General features: G+C 47.0%; 1 protein-coding gene across 2 annotated transcripts in view; it reads right to left on the reverse strand.

Annotated features, from left to right (window-relative positions):
* The window catches only part of KIF20B (kinesin family member 20B), a 131,201-nt gene that overhangs the window by 26,957 nt on the left and 83,275 nt on the right, over nucleotides 1–20,969 (reverse strand). For both annotated transcript variants that reach the window (XM_088444327.1, XM_088444328.1), the window contains exons 23-26: nucleotides 18,591–18,651; nucleotides 7,884–8,009; nucleotides 7,360–7,499; nucleotides 5,311–5,466 (exon numbers count right to left, since the gene is read on the reverse strand). In XM_088444327.1, coding sequence (XP_088300453.1) covers nucleotides 5,311–5,466; nucleotides 7,360–7,499; nucleotides 7,884–8,009; nucleotides 18,591–18,651 — 483 coding nt within the window. The remainder of the gene's footprint in view (nucleotides 1–5,310; nucleotides 5,467–7,359; nucleotides 7,500–7,883; nucleotides 8,010–18,590; nucleotides 18,652–20,969) is intronic.

Below are 20,969 nucleotides of genomic sequence, written 5' to 3' on the forward strand. Positions count from 1 at the left end.
AGTCCCTAGGGAGGACAAGTGGAGGCATAATCCAGAAAACACTCCAAAGGATGAACTGGATACCAGAGCGGAGCAATTCCATATCTTAACCATACCGACAGTGTAGAGATCCGCACTGTCAGGAAGGCCAGGCCAAGGGTGAAACCCAAGCCAGCCGGAAGGAATGCCAGAATATCTGAAAATCCTGGACACCGGAGGATCGTATTGACAGGTACGATACCATAAGAATTATGTATGCCACAGTCCGTGGCAGATCCCAGCAAAGTCTGGCCTATCTGCTCTAAACATCTCAATGAAGACAGAGCCAGGGAAGCCCTAGGACCACAGTAGGGGCGCAGTCAAAGACAAACGATCCAGGTCCAAGGAAAAACAAGGACCCTGAGACAACAGGTCCAGATAGTGAAGCAGTAGGAACGGAGTATCGATGAGGAGACTCCGAAAATCTTAGTACCAGTGATGTCTTGGACGAACTGGAGCCCCCAGAAGGAAAGCCCCTCCGTCTCGAATTAAACTTCCGAAGACCTCGAGGAAGAAGGGAGACCGGAGGAAACAGGTACACAAAGTGGAAGGACCACTTCACTGACAAAGAGTCACTGAAGGTAGCTTCAGTACTCCTGGAGCTGGACTGTAACACCGGTAATGTGTGATCAAGTCAGAAGGCCATGAGGATCAATCCCCTCAGGGAGGCCCCCTCTGCTCACCAGGAGTTGAAACCTCTCTTGGAGAAGAGACTAGTCCCCGGGATGCACGTCGCGACGGCTGAGGAAGCCCGCTTCCCAATGGAGAGCTCCGGGAATAAACACTGCAGAGTTGGCCAGGAGAAGACCCTTGGACTATGTCAGAATGGATGACATACCTGACATTGCCACCCAACTACCAGTGTTGCCTAGATGGAAGTCACTGTTGTGACACTGTCGGACTGAACCTATTCAGGTTTACCGTGACATATGGGTTAGGCCAGAGTGAAGGTCCAAGACAGCCTAAATTATCAACAAGTTAAGTGGCAGGGCAGAAACGACAGACGTCCAACTGCCCCGAAACGAATGCGGACCAGACACTGTCTGTAGCAAAGAACACCCTGGACGAGATGGCCATAGCCACCCGGACAGAGACCAACTCGCCTCCGGAGAAAGTATCATCGTTCGAACAGCGATCCGATGGGAAAAACTCGATCCATCTGGAGGGGAGTCAATTATGGCAAGGCCTGGAATGGAACTGAGCACATTCCACCCTACCAAAAGGTAGACACTCTGGTAGACCGCGCATCACAAAGAGTAATGACATATGTCGAATGCGTAGATATCCGCACACTCCAAGTTGAAGAGTGGAGATCTTGTCTTACGCCAGAAAAATTCTCAGAGTCTGAGAATCCAGCAGTGCTCCCAGATGAAGAAAACCCTGTGAGGGATGTAGGGAGGACTTTTTCTCCGTTGACTAATTATCTGTGCCGAGAAGAAGCCACGGTTATCCTGACCTGGCGGTAAAGTACCTTGGTGATCCTGCTAAAAGCAGGAGACCGTCCAGAGAAAGGAGCATTCGGATACCCTGAACAGGTGAACTGTCAGAAAATCCATAAGGCTGGTAAACCCCGATGGAGTTGAGGACAGTCCCAAAAGGCAGAGCCCGAAACTTACAAGTGTTGCTGTGGCACAGCAAACCTGAACCCATGCTGATGAGAGGGCTCTGTACGTACCCGAAGGTACGTATCCTGAATACTCAGATATACCCTAAAATCCCCAGGTTCCAAACGTCGGATGATGGAGCATGGACGATTCCACCTGAGTCCAGGCACCGTTGGAATCTGATTCAGGGATTTGAGACAGAGTATAGGCAAATGAGGACCATTCGGTCACCGCCCCAGAAAGAAAGTAGAACAACCAGTCCCTCACTGAGATAGTGAGGTTGGCCGAAATAGCTCTGCTTACCACAAAGACTGTATAGCTTTCTGGGATTGTAAGGCCCTGATCAGGTCTGAAGAAGGGCCCGTGTAACAATGCCTGTGAGGAGGCTGCCTGAGCAATGAGAGGCCGTTGAGAATCAGTACCTCACTCTGGAAATTCCCCAGATGTAGACCTGTCCCGTCAGGCTGAGGGTATATCCTCAGGTGTAGAAACAGGGTCGTCCGGAAGTCCAGGACTGCTCGGTACTGGATATGGTGGCCCCCATGGAGGACGACAGCCTAGGAAAAAACAGGCCTTTAGGCTGACCCTGAGGACAAAAAGACTTAACAGAGTTAGTCCGAATGTAGTGGGAGTAGCTAAAGACGGTATCTCCCCATTAGTGATACTGCCAATGATGCAACGATCTTGTCAGGACCAAATAAGATCTTCCCCATGGAAGGAGTGTGCACCTCTGCTTTCCCATAACGCAGCCATAGGGTACTGCGGCGGATACAGACGCCGCCGAAACCCTGAAAGTTAGAAGACCGGCATCCCATGAGGTAATCCCACATATGACCACTGCATATTTTATGTGAGCGGCAAAAGATATTTGAACCTCAGACGTGTTGGAGGGGAAAAACATCACAAAAGCATCACCATGCGATGGCCATGGTAGGACGGGCAACAGGCCCTGAAAACGAGTACATTGATTTCAGGCAAAGTTACCACCTACGGATCCGTAAAATCCGTCCAGGCCGGGATGGGAGGCGTATTAATGCCTGTAACCCGATGATTAACATACAAATCCATCCCAGAAGGGGATTTCCATTACTTGTGAGGACCCTCAGGGAATGGGAAACAGGAGGCCTTTGTGACTCCTCGTATCTGGCGACAGCCAGACTCCCGCTATGAGATCCACCCGCTGGGCAGAAAACGGGAGATGTATGATACAGGTGCAGGATCGACATTCTCTATATCCAGAATGAACCTGGCTACCAGCCCCAAAGCAGGGATAATAATACTTGAAATCGGCTCCCCCCCATGTGAGAGGGAAAGAGCCGAATATACCATCCAGTTCACGGCAGAGCCACTGGTCAGTAACCACAGGACGTATATCACGCCAATTAGTATTTCGTATAAAACGACATCCACCAGGGTGGCCGTTGTGGTAATCCCTGCAAGGGGAATGACAGACCGATGTGGTATCGGAGGTAATTCATGTACTGTGAAAAACCCCGGCGGGGAGCGACAGTCTGTTGCACAGGGGTAAATTGCAAGAAATTGCGAGATACCCCGAGTTCAAAAGGGCAGTATGGTGAAGTAACTCCAAGCGAGTGACGACAATGGGGCCCGCCCGGCGATCCTCAAAGGAGAGGATCCTGAGAAATAAACCGCCCTTTAAGGGGGTCGTGCAAGGGGCCCCGCACCAGATGGTGCCGCATACATAAACCTTTCTGAGTTAAAATCCTCCGCACTAATTCCTGCAGGCTATGACTTGCAGGATAGCAATAATGGGTGCAGTATCGTGTGCAATCTCCTGGTCAGATATATCTGACTATCTTGACGGAAATATTAAGCAGCGCCATACCGGTCCTGACTGACGCTAAGATTAGCTGCAGGGACCCATTATCAGCGTATGCAACTCACAGTTCCATCTAAAATATGGCAACGTGCAGCACGCAACAGTATGTGACAAATCTCACAGATATTAACAAATATATATATGTGAGGTCTCAGAACCACCCCAGGTACACCTGTATTAGGGCAGATAAAGAAAAGGGATAGATATACACTGACAGGTGAGAGAAAAAGCAGACAGTCAGCACTAGTATAAGTCACATACAATGCAGAAAAATATATATACATACATTTGCATATAATATACTGCACAATGTCGCTACATTCAACTGCCCAGATTCAGTGTCTGGGAAGGCTATAGCGCTGTGTACACTCACCCAAAATGGCCAGGTACGCAGGGGGACTGGGCTCACTGACATCCTAAGAGTTCTGCAGCACCACAGAGAGAAAATGGCCATTGGAGACCTCAGAAGAAGCGTGGCCCGCGGAGGAAGCAGCTCAGCGACGCCAGACTGTATTATTGAAAGGCGCGCTGAGCTGAGGGGAGGAGCCGCTAGACAGGGAAGGTTTCCTCCCCTGGCTAGCAATTAACCCCCCGGGATGCCGGCTCCCGCTGCCGCTATAATCCCTGGTGGGCTGTGGACACGCGGGGTATGCCTCCATGGAGGGGGAGCCCGCCGCCACCGCTAGCGCCTCCGGTCTGTCCCCAGAGACCGGAGGCATAAGGCTGCATATTCACACGTGGATCACCGCAAGCGGTGACCACGCGACTTACCTGTCCCCGTCGATCCGGCAGCAGCCCAGGGATTCCTCCAGAGCCCGGCTAGTACAGACTCTGGGGTCCCGCTGCGATCCCCAGATCTGTACTGGCGTCGCAGCGCCGGCGGGGTGTAGGAGCGGCTGCTCAGACGTCCATTGGACAGTCTGATGCTGCCGCTCTGAAGAGTAATAAAAAATAAAACTCTTAAGCTTAGGGGCTGCTAAGCAGCCCCCCTGCAGTAACGGTGACCCAACTCCGGCCGGGCACCAACTTAAACTGAGGTGCCTCTGGCTGGGGGGTGGAGTTATAGGGAGAGTGGACCCAAGTGCATCCTGGGAGCTAAAAGCTTTAACTGCGTGGTGCCCGGATTTAGTTCCCAACCCTGTGGACCCCCTATGGACCCTGAAGTAGAATGCCCAATTACACCTCAGTAGAGATGTACTAATTATGGTTTAAAACCCGAAAACATACCCCAGAAATTCATTAGAACTTTCAAATGATGGCTTCAACAGATGATTAAGCCATAACATTATGCCTGGACATCCACATACCAGGCTCTTCTCAACTAGTCAAGGTCCAAAGTCCATGAGGATAAAGGATACACCTTTAGGCTTGGCTGCATCTACAAACCTGAATGTTTTAATCCTCTAACCAGCAGCATGACCATAAACTTAATAAGATCCACCCGTCAATGCCTGAAGAAGCGTCCTGGTGACGCCAAGCATGTCGCCGATTTTATCCTAGTGAGATTTTTTATTACTTTATTTTTAGCAGTAAAAAGTTTCTGCAGTGGGTGGGGTTTAAGACGTTCTAAATATTCAACAGATTCAACATACAAATGATCTCTTGTGATGAGGAAAGAACCGTTTATTCATAGTCATTTATTTATAATGTAGATTGGCAGATAAACACTAAGACCTCGCTCACACTCTTTGAAAATGCTTTCGTTGTACTTGTAGCTGATCTAAAAACGACAAATGGGATCCTGCGCATACATAAAAATAAATATTTTGGTAAACTAGTGAATTTTTAGCTCTGCATTCCCATGTTTCCATGGCAAACTATAACAAAGTCACATATGAATTAATTTACCATCTCTGCCTGCTGTTTCACATAACGCTCTCTGTCCTCTGCAAACTTTCTCATCTCTCTGTTCCGCTGACTCTCAGACTCTTTGGCTTGCGTAAGAAGGGACTTTTTCTCCTCTAGCCAGTTCTTTCTATCATTACTGTATTTTTCTTCAAACTCCTAGACAGCAATAAACAAAATAAACAAAGTATACACAAAATACATACGCATACAGAGATAATAGATGATATAGAGTAAGCTAAATTGAGGTTGATAGTGTAACAAAGTGAAACTGTGAATACAATGTGAATATGTTACATTTATGACAAATAATCAACATGACCATCAAGTATTACAGATGTGTTGTTATACATCTAGCCTCCCTACGCATTAAACAGTCCCTTCTAGTCGTGCCATTACTGTAGGGTGAGACTGTAGCGCACAGTGTCTATTTGTGCGACTTTTTACCTTTAAATGCTTCTTATTCACATAGTGATGCGAACAGAACACACAAGCAGCTTCTGCTGATTAAAATGATATGAGGCATGCCTATATTGTGTGCACAACTGCAGGTGCATCTGCATGCGAAATGCTACGTTACAGGGTCACAGCCACTGGCACTGTAACGTAGCATTTCGCATGCAGATAAACCCGCAGTTGCACACAGAATATAGGCATGCCTCATCATTTTAATCAGTAGAAGCTACTTGTGCGTCCAATTCGCATCGCTGTGCACACGTCGCTACCAAGTCTCACGGCACTCACGCGTTGTGAGTGCCTGTTGTAGAACTGTACATCCCAGCATGTCCTGTCCCAGTTTTGCTATTTGGCCATGCTAAAACTGTTGAAATACACATCCCAGCATGCCTTGCAACAGCTAGAGAACAGCTTAATGCCTGCTGGAAGATACACACACTAAGCTGCAACAAGAAAAGACTCAACACATATATTAAAATAAGAAATGGGTACACTTCAAATATTCCTTAGCACTTGAAGTGACTTATTTCACCAGGTCATAGTAACGGTGATTGGTTAAGTGGACATTTATCACATACATAGATGCTCAAAATGTAATTATCAAAGAAAACATGTACATTTCCATTTTTTAATGCAATGCTATTTGCCCCAGAGATGGGTAAAAGTTTTCACCCAGGACAGAGCACAGAATAACTGGACTGCTATATGTAATTGCTAATCTCAACAACAGACGCACAAGCACCTTCTGCTGATTAAAATGATATGCAGCATGCCTAAATTCTGTATGTGACTGCGGCTGTATCTGCATGAGAAATGCTACCTTACAGTGTCACAGCCACTGACACTGTAACATAGCATTTTGCATACAGAGATAACCCGTATGCACACAGACTGTAAAGTGCCTTTTAAGTGAATAAGTCGCACGAAAAGGACGCTTAGCGCTAGAGTCGCTCGGCGCTTACGCATTGTGTAATGCGACTTGTAGTGCAAAGAGGATAGATGTATGTTGACACATCTATAGATCTGTGATCTCTCCCAGGTAGCTTTTATCAGTCTCAATGCCTTATGATACAGGGGAGCTGGGATGTAGAAAAGAGGCTACCCAGGAAAGCGTAGGTCAGTATTTAGCCAAACTGTGAAGTTGTGTTATCTAATCATTAAGGGAAAGATTTATCAATCATTCTAAAAAGGAGAAGTGGAAGTTTTTACCATAGCAAACAATCAGATTAAAAGTGTTATTTATCCAGTTCCTTCTATAAAATGATAGCCAGAATCTGATAACTTGCTATGGGAAACACCTCCATTTGTCATCTTTAAAAAACTGATAAATCTCCTCCTGTTTCACAAAATGTTTTTCTATATTCTCTCTACTGTCTGGTGCTGTGGAGCACTGCAGTGTCACCTTACAGTAATAACAATATGCTCTGCCCTGTACAAAGGCATAGTAGCTCTAGATGCTTTGACAGATGAAAGCAACCTACTGCTCGTACCACACTAACAAGACCCCCTTATAATAATAAATATTTCTGAGGACCATTGCAACAAGGCTGAATTCAATTTATATTTTCCAATTTGACATCATATTTATAAATCTACCTTTATTCCGTTCTGCAGCTTGGTCACTTCTGAATTAACAGCCTCTGTGTTCTCATTAGTTCCGCAGCTTAGCTGTGTCAGAGTTTCTTTGCCGGAGACCTTCTCGAGCTCTCTATACCTTTGCTTCCACATCTCCAATTCTGTACAGAAAGCAATAAATGATGTGTGGAATGAAGCAGCACAGGCAAAAGTTATAGGAGAATCTAACTGTATGTGGCCTAGAGGTCATAAGTCTGCAGGCCAGTCATACCAGCATTACCCAGCGTGTACGCACTGTAGTGGGGAGAACTATACATGACAACAACGTGTCCTAGAAACTAGTGACATCACTGAAGCACAAGGCCTACAATATAGCTGCATCCAATGTGATGCGGGGACTGAAAGTTACACATTAGATAATACAGAAAAAGCTTCACCTGAATAGCGAGTACACACAATATATACAGTGGTGCTGTCTGACATATATTCAATAAGAAGCCTCACTGCAGAACACAAATTACCCTTTTCCCAGACAACACACTTACTTTCAGATAAGGTTTCTGCTTCTTCTACTTTGGCTTCAAGTGCTCGCTCTTGTTCTTCCTGAGTCTGCTCCTGCTCAATAAGTGCCAGCTTCATGTCCTCAATTATCTTCTCCTTCATCTTCACATCTAAGGCACACAGATGCAACACGTTTCATGTGTTTTCTCAGCAGTGATAATTAACTGTTGCACTTTATGAGCAATAACACAAGTCCAAATGAGTTTCTATCACATACTGTACATCAAAATCCAGTGATGTAGGTAAATGCAGAGTATTAATGTGATAGCATTGTGTCACTCCTGCTGCTGCTGCTAGGGGATTTCATTAAGCAGCTGATATGTTTGAGATGTGGAGGTATAGTGAAAACAAGAGATATGGTAAGAACTTACCTTTGTTATCTCTGTTTCTACGAAGTCCATAGGGGTCCACAGGGTGACCTTGGGGTATAGCTGGATCCTGGATCCTCGGGCACCACGGAGTTAAAGCTTTCAGCTGCTCCCAGGATGCACTTGGGTCCAACCTCCCCTATACCCCGCCCCCGAGCCACAGGCATTTCAGTTGGTAAGCAGCCCAGGCCGGAGGAGGAGACGAAACAGAGAGAAGGAAGACTGGAACACACAAGAACCATACTCACAGAAACGGGAGACGGAAAACCGGTGACCAGTCACACAGCCCATATGAAGACAGGTGCGTCAGGGCGGGTGCCCTGTGGACCCTATGGACTTTGTAGAAACAGAGATAACAAAGGTAAGTTCTTACCATATCTCTTGTTTTCTACTTCAGGGTCCATAGGGGTCCACAGGGTGACCTTGGGGATGTCCCAAAGCAGTCCAACTAAGGGCGGGGACGCTCCTGTGCTGATAGGAGAACCCGGCGCCCAAAGGATGCATCCTGAGAGGCAAAGGTGTCAAACGCATAGAACCTCAAAAAGGTCTGAATGGAAGACCAGGTGGCCGCCTTACAGAGCTGAACAGCAGAGGCGCCACGTCTAGCAGCCCAAGAGGGACCCACAGACCGAGTGGAATGAGCCTTAACAGAGGCTGGAACAGGTAAACCCTCCTGCATATAAGCCTCAATAATAACAGAACGAAGCCAACGGGCTAGAGTCTGTTTGTTGGCAGGCCAACCCCTCTTGTGAAAACCAAAGAGGATAAACAAAGAATCCGAATTCCTCACAGAACTAGTCCGGTCCACATAAACCTGGAGTGCACGGACAACGTCTAAGGAAGTCTCCCCAGCCGAAAGATCAGGCGACTGAAAGGCTGGTACAACAATTTCCTGATTAATGTGGAACCTGGAAACCACCTTAGGCAGGAAATCAGGACGAGTGCGAAGCACCGCTCTGTCCTGATGAAAAATCAGAAAAGGGGGACGACAAGAAAGCGCCCCCAAATCTGAAACCCTCCTGGCAGAAGCAATTGCCAAGAGGAAAACAGTTTTAAAAGTTAGCCACTTGAGCTCCACTGACTCCAAGGGCTCAAAAGGCGGACCCTGTAAGGCCCGAAGAACCACCGCCAAATCCCACGGGCCACAGGTGGCACAAAGGGAGGCTGGATTCTCAAAACTCCCTGGAAAAAGGTGTGTACATCCGGCATAGCAGCGATCCTGCGCTGGAACCACACCGACAGAGCAGACACGTGTACCTTCAGCGAGGAAAGACGTAATCCTAAGTCCAAACCCGACTGAAGGAAAGCCAGAATACGCGAAACCCGGAACACCTGGGGATCATAGTTTCTGGCTTCGCACCACTGAAAGAAAGTGTGCCACACTCTGTGATAGATCCTCGCGGAAGCAGGCTTGCGCGCCCTCAGCATGGTGGTAATAACGGAGCTAGAAAAGCCCCGAGACCTCAGGACGGCTGTCTCAAGAGCCACGCCGTCAAAGATAGTCGACTCAGATCCGGGTGAAGACAGGGCCCCTGAGAACAGGTCCCGCCGTTGAGGTAGGAGGAACGGAGCGTCGATGGACAAGCTCCGCAGATCGGAGTACCACGGCCTTCTGGGCCACGCTGGGGCCACCAGGATCAGTGTGCCTCCGTCCTGTTTGAACTTGCGCAGGACCCGAGGCAGCAGAGATATTGGAGGGAACAAGTAAGCCAGCTGAAACAGCCATCTCACCGACAGCGCGTCTATCAGACTTGCGCCTGCGTCCCTTGTCCTTGACCCGTACACGGGCAGCTTGTGATTGTGACGGGACGCCATCAGGTCCAGCTCTGGCAGCCCCCACTTGTCCACGAGTAGTTGGAATACTTCTGGATGAAGCGACCATTCCCCGGGATGCACGTCGTAACGGCTGAGGAAGTCTGCCTCCCAATTGAGGACTCCTGGGATGAAAACTGCCGAGAGAGCTGGAAGATAGCGCTCCGCCCAAGCCAGGACGCGGGACACCTCCGACATCGCAGCTCGACTGCGAGTCCCTCCCTGGTGATTGATGTACGCCACCGTGGTGGCGTTGTCTGACTGCACCTGAACGGCCCTTCCGTGAAGAGCGGTGCCGGACGACTGCAGGGCTCTGTATACTGCCCTCAGTTCCAGGATGTTGATGGGAAGAATCGCTTCCTCCGCCGACCAACGACCCTGAAGTGACAAGGAGCCTGTCACCGCCCCCCAACCCCAAGACTGGCATCTGTCGTGAGCAGAACCCATTCCGGGATCCAAAAGGGGCGCCCCTCTAGGAGATGAGCTGTCTGCAGCCACCAGGCTAGGGACAGACGCACCTCCGAGAACAACACCAGCATCTGAGAGCGGATCCTGTGTGGCAATCCGTTCCATTCTGAAAGAATTAGCCCCTGCAGGGCCTGGAATGGAACTGGGCAAACTCCACCATGTCGAATGCCGACACCATGGACCCCAAAACTCTCATCGCTGAGTGCACCGACACTCTGCCACTGCTCAGACAGCCGTGAATCCGCAGCTGTAAGGAGGAGACCTTCTCTGGAGTCAGAAAAATCCGTTGCTGACGAGAGTCCAGCAGGGTCCCCAAATGAACCATCCGCTGTGATGGGATGAGGGAGGACTTCTTCCAGTCGATCAACCAGCCGTGCGCCTGTAGACAAGCGACCGTCAGGTGGAGATGCTGGATCAGTACCTCCGGGGAGCTTGCCAGCAAGAGGAGGTCGTCTAGATACGGTAGCAACCGTATCCCCTGGCTCCGAAGGTGAGCCGCCATGACCGCCATCACCTTGGTAAATACCCTTGGTGCCGAGGAGAGACCAAAGGGTAGAGCCCTGAATTGGTAGTGGTTGTGGAGAATAGCAAACCGCAGAAACTGTTGGTGCGATGTTGCTATAGGCACATGGAGGTAGGCGTCCTGGATATCCAGGGAGACCATATAATCCCCCGGTTCCATCGCCAGAATGATGGAACGCAAAGTTTCCATCCTGAATTTGGGAACCCTGAGAAACCTGTTCAGGGACTTCAAATTGAGGATGGGGCGATGAGAGCCATTGGGTTTCTGCACCAGAAACAGCGTAGAGTAATACCCCATCCCACGTTGAGACTGTGGTACGGGTATAATGACCCCCGCCGTCAGCAAGGCCTCTATGGCTTCCTGAACCTGCAAGGCCTTGGTTTTGTCCTGAGAAGGACTTGTGCAAAAAAAACTGGCAAGGCGGCCTGTGCCGAAAAGACAGGGCGTACCCCTGGGAGACCACTTCTCGCACCCAGGCATCCGTGGTGGTATTGTGCCAGCACTGGGCGAATTGAAGAAGTCAGCCTCCCACTCTGGGGTCCCCCAGAGGGAGGCCCGTCCCATCACGCAGAAGGCTTATCTTCTGGCTTGGAAGAAGGGCGCCTAGCACTCCAGGCTTGCTTCTTTGGCTTTGAGGCGGTCTTGGGTGCGGACTGCCTCGGGAAGGACTGACCCTTTGCCTTGCCCTGAACCCGAAAGGAACGAAAGGCCGAGCTCCGGACCTTAGCAGGTGTAGTAGCTGAAGGGAGGAAGGCTGACTTGGATTTCGCCAGGGTATCTACTATTTTGTCCAGGTCCAGACCAAATAGTAATTCTCCATTAAAAGGTAAGGCCTCCAAGCCTTCCTTTGAATCCGCGTCTGCTCTCCAAGACCGCAACCACAAGGATCTACGAGCAGACACTGCTGCCGCCGAAACCCTAGAGGTCAACAGGCTAGCATCCAAAGATGCTTCTCCAATGTAGGAGGCGGCATCTCTCATCTGTCCTAACAACGCCCTCTGGACGTCCGGAGCTTCATCCGTAAACGCGTCCTCCAAGGCGTTGGCCCACCCCTCAATGGCCTTGGCCACCCAGGAGATGGCCATGGACGGCCGGGCTACCGCCCCTGAGAGAGAATAAATAGACTTTAAACAAGTCTCAACCTTCCTGTCCGTAGGATCCTTCAGCGAGGATATAGACGGCAATGGCAAAGTAGCACTCCTGATGAGGCGTGTTACATGGGAATCGACTGCAGGCGGAATTTCCTATTTCTTACAATGCGCCTCCGGGAACGGATAATTGGACGCCAAGCGTTTCTGTGGCAGGAAACGCTTACTGGGTGTCTGCCAGGCCACCGCCATGTGATCAGTCAACTGATCAGACAAGGGGAACGCTGCAGAAGTAACCTTAGCTCTTTTAAAACTAGGATACCTCGACTTGGGAGCGGGTGTCTCATCCTCAATCAGAAGAATGGCCCGCACCGCCTTAACCAGAGCCCGCACATTGATGGAAGACTTAGTGTCTACCTCCTGGACTGAGGCATCTGAGGCAGAGTCATCCTGCACCTTACCATCATCCGAGGACACCTCAGAATCCGGAAGATGCGCAGCCTGCGCCATGACTGAGCGTTTAGACGCCCTGGAGGGCACGTCACTGCGCAACATCGACTGAAAAGCCGAAGATGTTGCCGCCAAATCTTGGACAGTGTGGGAAAGCGCATCCACCCAGGGTGGAGGAGCTGCCACAGGAGCCTGAAACGGCACCACAGCCTGCTGTGCCACAGGGGTGGACTGAATATACATTGGCAACCCCGCATAGGGACCAACAGGCTGAGACCCCGGGGGAGTCTGCAATAATTGTGGGACACCCGGGGAATGGGGGATGGCAGGCTGGGGCAACGCCCTAGTAGGGGCGGCAGTCGGGACCGACAGACGGTCCGCGATGGACACCAGCACCTGGGAAAACATCGCCCATGGTGGCTCCTGCGACATGGGAGGTTTAGACATACCAGGGAGCGCCTGGCACCGTCCACACAGGCCGTCCTGTGACAAATCCTCCCTATCCACTCCTGCAGAACAGCGCCTGCAGGAGAACAATACCGGAGCCCCGGAGTGCTCAATCTCCTCCTCGGACATGACGTTGGAAGAAAACGTGCGCACTCACCCGTGTGCTGGACAACAGCCCACAATATGGCACCGTGTAGCACACAACTGTATGTGACGGACCTCACCAATACGTGATCTATATAGGTGAGGTCAGTAGAAACACCCTTCCCCCGCACACCTGTAGGGCTTGTAGGAGAAGGAAAGGGATAGGTATAGGCTGACAGTAAGTAGAAAAAAGACAGACAGGCAGCACTAGCAAAAGTCACATACCATGCAGGAAGATATACTCACTGCACCTTTCCACTACAATCAACCTCCCAGATTCAGTGTCTGGGAGGGCTATAGCGCTGTGTACACTGTCCTTTTGCAGGGGAGAGGTACACAGGGGGACCGGTCCGCGTGCTCCCTGAGAGTATCCACGCTGCCAGTAAGAAAATGGCCGCTGGAGACCTCAGAGGAGGAGTGGCCCGAGTATCTGCAGCTCAGCGACGCCAGACTCCGTGCTGAAAGGCGCGCTGAGCTGAGGGGAGGAGCCGCTAGACAGGGAAGGCTTCCTCCCCTGGCTAGCATATTAACCCCCGGGTTGCCGGCATCCCGCTTGCCGCGATATTAACCCTGGTGGTCTAGTGGTCTGGCGGGGTATGCCTCCGCTGGAGGGGGGGCCCGCCGCCACCGCTAGCGCCCCCGGTCTGTCCCCTAGACCGGGGGCATGGGACTGCATTTGAAAGGAACCCGCGCACCGCCGCTAATCAGCGGTGCGCGGCTTACCTGATCTCCCCGGCGTCTTCCGGCAGCAGTCCCGGGGGAAACCAGAGTCCAGCTAGTACAAACTCTGGCTTCCCCCGCCGCGATCCCCAGTTCAGTGCTGGCGTCGCGGCGCCAGCAGGGAGAAGGAGCGGCAGCGTGGGCGTCTGTACAGACAGCCCAGCGCTGCTGCTCTAGAGAAAAAACTTATAGTAAAAAATAAATAAATTTAACTAAGTTAAATAAAAAATTAAAAGCTTTAGGGGGCTGCTCCTGCAGCCCACCCCGCAGGGTGACCCGACTGCGGCCGGGCACCATCTAAAACTGAGGTGCCTGTGGCTCGCGGGCGGGGTATAGGGGAGGTTGGACCCAAGTGCATCCTGGGAGCAGCTGAAAGCTTTAACTCCGTGGTGCCCGAGGATCCAGCTATACCCCAAGGTCACCCTGTGGACCCCTATGGACCCTGAAGTAGAAAAGAAAAAAAAAAAAAGTGTGTACATTTATAAATCTAAATTACCTACTTCTGCACCTATATATTAAAATGTTTGCACTGATAATTTACAATCAAGGGAGGCTTATGTAATAGGGTGTGAGCTTGTGCAAGTATTCCTGTATTTTTAAAGTGACAATCATTGTAAAATGAATACCAGCTTGTTTTGCTCTTACAATGATTGCTGCTTTATAAATACGGGAATACTCGCATGAATTCCTGCAGCGGCACAAGCTCGCACCCTATTATATAAGCCAGAGAGGGAGTGGGGGAGACAGAATGAGCCCCACACGTTACTGCCAATTCAGCTAATAACTGTGATTGCATATAAATAACTATTACTATGCGCTTTCAGACATACACACACTATTCGATAAAACAGGCGCATACACAGTAACAGCCAGTTGCATATTTACTCAATTGTGCCAATAACAGGGTCATGCGTATCCCAGGCCGTTTTATAGACTTCCTCTGTGCAATGAGCAAACTACAGGTTTGTGATTCCCACCCCATTGTAGTCTGTCATATTGTCAGACCTCTGACAGCCATACCGCAACTTATCAGACCCGCCTTGTTACTGCACCATGACACCAGACTTGTGTGCTATGAAAGGGCCGTACATCAAAACAGAGGGATCATGGGAGTTTGCAGCTTCACTTGTGTTAGTACAAGCTAATGTAGTTGAAATGATGGGAATAATAAATAAAAAATGAATATACATTAAAATTGTACAAATATGAAAAACAGATTTGAAAGAAAATTATCTAAATTATCATCATCCAGAAAATATTCTAATTTCCATTCTGTTTTCCCTGCAGCAGGAAAACAAGTGCACACTATATCACTTGCTAGCTAGCCAGAAACTCCCACAGAACCGCTGATTAGTCCCAGTACACAAAACACAAGGCAAGGATGATGCTTACTGTTTGCTGCAGCTGTCACATTTCCAATGCATTAAATCAGCTAATGCAAAAACAAACAGATTGCCGATGCCAGTATGTACAAAATACATTCCCAGGTTTTCACTCTTTTTTTTTATTAAAATTTCCATTAAAGTCAAGTGCAAAGTAACAAAACGTAGAATAAAAACACACACTATACACCCTCTCGCACAGCTCATCCCCATCCTTCCAACACAGCTAGGGAGTATATTTACTAAAGTGAGGGTTTATAGAAGTGGAGACGTTGCCCATAGCAACCAGATTCTACATAACTTTTAACTAGCACTGCTAGATTATAAGAGCTAGAATCTGTTTGGTTGTTAAGGGAAACATCTCCTTCTAAAAACCGGCAATTTAGTAAATATACCCCATAGTGTCCATTTATCATCATGAATTACCTTAAAGATGACTTCTGGTCCCGAAGAAAGTATTTATTCACATTTTACTAATGAGTCAATCTTCCATTAGAAATTATTTGAATTATGTTTGGCCACTAAGCTGAAATTCCATGCACACTTTATTAAATATGGGAAAAGTTAATAATAAAGCTCACTTTGCAAACCTAACACTCATCTGTCAGAGGAATTTTTGCTTTAATATAATAGAGTAAATTGACACACTGTAGACACTACATTTCATTGTCACAGATAGGCGAATACATAATTAAATGCAGAAACATGAATGCCTTCTTGTAAAAGTCACCTGAGACACTTGCAATTTGTAACTGTGCAAACACGCGCTCATTGAGCAGAAAATACATTAAACAGGTGATTCATTTCCTGTGCCATTCTTGGAGTTGAATGTGACCCTATTTAGACATTTAAAAACTTAATTCTGCTTGTCTTCATGAATACCAGGCATTCAGATTTCTGGTCAAGGTACTGTAAGCAGGTACTGATTGTTAATGCAATGCTATTTAACATAGGATAATAATACCATTTGCCTTTACCTATAGTCAACTAGAATATTTCAAATTGTAGATAGAAAAGAATGAGAGTATTTCTTCAATCTGATAATGGTTAATTTACGGATATACAGAGCATTACATTGGACAATTTGCAGTCATTAAAGAGACACATTGAAGAATACAGGCTTTGAGAAGGATACATTATTTGCATAAAAATTTCTCATTTTGCAATAACTTGTGTGACTTTCATTTTAACGGTGTCTCATGAAAGGCGGCTTTGGATATATCCTTAATCAAGCAATAACCTTTAAACAAAGTGGATAGTATTTGAAGAATTGCGGTTTTATTCTGCAGAGTCTTCTAGAAAATACACTATTTTCACACCAGGAAGACAAGTGTCTCCACATACTTACCAAGTATGCCGTGTGTGCACAGCACATAAGAGCTCCCCAATGAAACCCCTCTCATGGAACTTAAAGAATTCTAATTGCGCAATATGGGAGTCTCATGGAGTATTACAAAACAGCAGCGACCGATAATACCCATACAAATTTATTTTAATAATAGCGAATGCATTATTCTCACTGAAGTAATATCAAAACTCTCCTTTTCAGTGTCATTCATACAGCAATATTATATATATATATATATATATATATATATATTTTTTTTTTTTTTTTTTAACCAATATAATTCAGCACTCTCCTGTAAATCAGTCAGCTCACTGGGTGCTCGTGCTCCTTATATTATATATTCTTTAGGTAGGTACAAAAAAACCACACCATGCCCGGCACTGCAGTATATACACAAGGTGTATATATGTTCTGCAGGAATGTCTATCCCTGATGTTGTGTAAGATGTGCGGTGAAGTGCCATCTCCATACCCGAAAAATGCCTTTAGCGAAATTGCAGAAGGGTCAAAAGACACACCTCCCATTTTTTGCAGATACTCTTAATGCGCGTAACCTGGCAAATGGTTTTATACAGCTCTGGACGGAATCAAACATTGCACAACTAAATGAAAGAGCCCCCTGATATTCAGAGTCTTCATGTAGGTCTTCAAGCAAGATCATTAATTCAAATCTAGGCATTGCTGAACGTAAACCTTCAAAAGAATTATTCCATAACTTATTCCTTGCCTTATTGACCAAGGATGAGGATAAAAATGCATTTCAAAGTAACATCTCCTACACAAGTAGATTTAAGAAATGTTTCTCCCCTAGGTGTATCTCTACCTCTAGCACATACTCAGTACCCACTCCTATTCCCTATCAAGGGGCTTTTACTTCCGCCCTCATACATCAAGACATTTCCCTGGCCTCCAAACTCCCCTCTTTAGGCAAGCGTATCCAATTCCGAGATGTGCTAAGCTCTGAAAAGTAAAAAACTACCAGCCACTCAGCTCCTACCTGTCATGTTACAGGAGGGCTCGACAAGTCTCGGGAGCCAGGTCGCCATGGCTTCCAGATATTGCTGCCTGGCTACTAGATTTTGCAGTGAGGGAGGAAGCAGATCCTCATCCGCTCTGGCGGAGATTCATGCCTATAGTATTGCAGTGTTCATATCATGCTGAGTGTCGCCTGCGGTGACTGCTGTGCCTGTGTCCGTCCTGGCCTGCACTGACGACTCCTCTCCATCCTGGCCTGCTCTGATCCCTGCTGTCTGTCCCAGTCTATGCTGATCCTCCGTACGTCTCGGCTGTCTACGGTCTCCTACCTCTGGCTGCATAGAGCTCTCCAGTAGTAGGGTCTATGCGAGGCCAGGGATTGCGGAGCAGCTCCAAAGGGATATTGGTGTGACCATGAGTGGAGGGGGGTTTTGTTGTACTTTCTGGCACCATTATCTTAAGTGAAATGTGGTCCGTTATTACTGGAGGGTGGTGGGAGGAGCAGGTGAGCTGTGCAGAGCAGTGAAGGGCCTCCATCTTACTGTACCCATTCAACTGTGACCATTTTGTGGACTAGTATAGTGTGTACAACAGTTATATAACACACAGAGCTGTGCTCCTCACTCACTCCTGTAATTTTTTTTTGGGGGGGGACGGTGGTCTGGCTCCTACACTTTCATCCTGGCTCCTAGATTTTAGAAAAATTTGTCAAGCCCTGTGTTAGAGGCTGTGTTTTAAAAATAACAGAAGGGGTTTGTTTAGTAGTTATCACTCTACAATATATCACTTTGTAGAGCTTAGTACATCTGCCCCCTGGTCTATTATAAAAATTGTCCGTGTGCTCAGCCACTAGTAGCCTGCAGATCTGAAGTCAGCCCAGGTATAGTATATTATGTGTTATTTTGGTTGTAGAAACATCACAGATGTCTTTAGGTGCGTAGATCAGATAGACGATGAATCTCGTTACCTTGACATGCCTTCTGGTAAAGCTGCATTGTGTCTCCATTTTTCTCATTATCACGGTGTTCCTACATGTATAGGTATAAAAAAAAACAAATTATGAATCTCAGTTTTTCTATAGTAACATAAATCAAAGACTTATCAGTAGGTATAAGCACTTTCATGTCACAATGATTAACCAGCTTATTTTAGCGGATGCCCCAGTTATGAAGTAATAATTTGTAAACTGGAAACGAGAAATTGAATGGAGACAAAATGATTAGAAAGCTGAAACACTGAGAAAATAATGGTTGTTCAGATTTGTTATTTTATATAAGTGAGACTTCGTAACCTTGGGCTCTCCAGATGCTGTGGAACTACAGCTCTCAGCATACCCATCAGCTTCTGTCATCAAAAATAACTAGATTTTTCTTATTTTGTTGTTTATACTTTGTAATCTATAATGTTCTGCTTTTATAAGCATATTACAAACTATTATGTAAATGAATAGTACACTTGGGGGGTAACAAACTCTGTTCTAAAACCAAATTTAAAATGATTCCTTTTGTGAGATTTTCAAACTGTGCTGATTTATCAGATAAGAACATTGGACCGCAAATCACTATGCAGATATTGTAACCTGGGATATATACAAACGGTTCCACATATCAGGTGATGGGGAACATCGTCAAGGAAGCTGAGCAAAAAGATGCAAATATTTTAGGAGCTGTTCTCAATGTCTAAACTGGTCAAGTCAATGTTCATTTACATTTAAACACTACAATGCGTGCACAAAGTAAGCGCAAAAAATTATTTTGACACAAATCTAACAACATGCACAACTGTATATATAGCGTACTTATGCATCAACATATGACAGTCATCATCAACAAGTAAACTTGCACAAGGGACACAAAGAAAGACGTCATAAAAGGCATAAAGATGTTACTAAAATATTTGTCAAAATGTGATGCTTGGCAGAATTAATTGAGAAACGACCGTTTTTTAAAGAACGATCAGTTTACTGTAAACACCAGTCGAGTCGCATCTGTGAAAACCGCCACAAACCACAGAATACTGCAATATTACCACACCCAATTAAGTGGCAGTTTTTTCAAATTACCATAAAATAATGCACTTTGATACATCACTCTCTTAGAGTACATATATGTGCTTATAGAAGGGGCAGCTAGGTCAATTTCTCTGCCACGGTAAAATAAGATATTAATAATAATATAAAAAAAAAAAAAAACACTGTCCGCAATAGAACAGCACCACCCAGTGGCTGAAACTTCATGTACATTTCTATGTATACAAGTATGAAACAAACAATACTTTCCGAATCAACAAATCACCACATCACAGGAAAACCACTTTTACAGAGAGACCAGAAAATCAAAAAGTTGCTTTCAAAACATGTAATATTAGGATCATGCTCTTTTAAACACTTAACTGGCACATCAATCAGCTGGGCTCTCTCTGACACGGTCGCATCCCATGCAACTGTGCCATCCTGCTGTGTGCCCTGTGCAGAACGGATTTCCTCCTGCTCTTCCAGCAATGATGTAGCAGTCTGTGCACCACCCATTAAATGATTATGTATATTATAAGTAAATTGGATCTCTGTGAGTATATAAAAGCCTTGAGACTTTGTATATGGTCACAAAACTCAGTGACTTCTAAAATCCATGCAATTTACAGTATGGGGTGCATATATTATTATTATTATTATAATAATAATATATGCACCCCATACTGTAGTTCCTACCAGTCGTTGCCGAGTAATTATTTTATTTAATGACAAGGAGACAGCCCCCCAGGTGTCCACTCCTCTGTGCACAGTCTGATGTTCCCAGCAGTTTCCAGGGCAAGTTTCGATACAGAATTCACCCTGGAAATGCTGGGCAGCTTGATCCCATCGGCGGCGGTGTGACAGGTGCTCAGAGCAGCTCACTACCCAACCAGCAGAAGGGGAATCACCAGCAGCGGCCCCAAAGACTCATGCCCGGTGGGAGGGAAGGACAGTTGGGTGGAAGTAGTCCCAGCAGCGGTCTGTAAATATCCAGATGGAAGAGGCTGATGGGGGTGCACAGATCCTGCGTGGCCAGCGCCGGGAAAGCAACAGGCAGAAGAGACAATAACAGCACTGAGCTGTAATGGTCTGGGGCTGCTTAGTGGGTTTAGTGGAGAGGAATAATGGTCTGGGGCCATGGATTGGCCTGGGCATCTTAGTTTCAGGGAAGGGAAATATTAATGCTACTATATGTGACATTGTATTGTTTGCTTACAATGTGGTGGCAACAGTTTGGGGAAGGCACTTCCCTGCTTCATCATGACAAAGTCCCAAGTGCAAAGTGAGGACCACAAAAATGTTTTGCGAAGATTAGGATGCAAAAACTTGACTGGC

Source organism: Taudactylus pleione, unplaced genomic scaffold, assembly GCF_031769625.1.
Source record: "Taudactylus pleione unplaced genomic scaffold, aTauple2 ptg000354l, whole genome shotgun sequence".
NCBI lineage: Eukaryota > Metazoa > Chordata > Amphibia > Anura > Myobatrachidae > Taudactylus > Taudactylus pleione.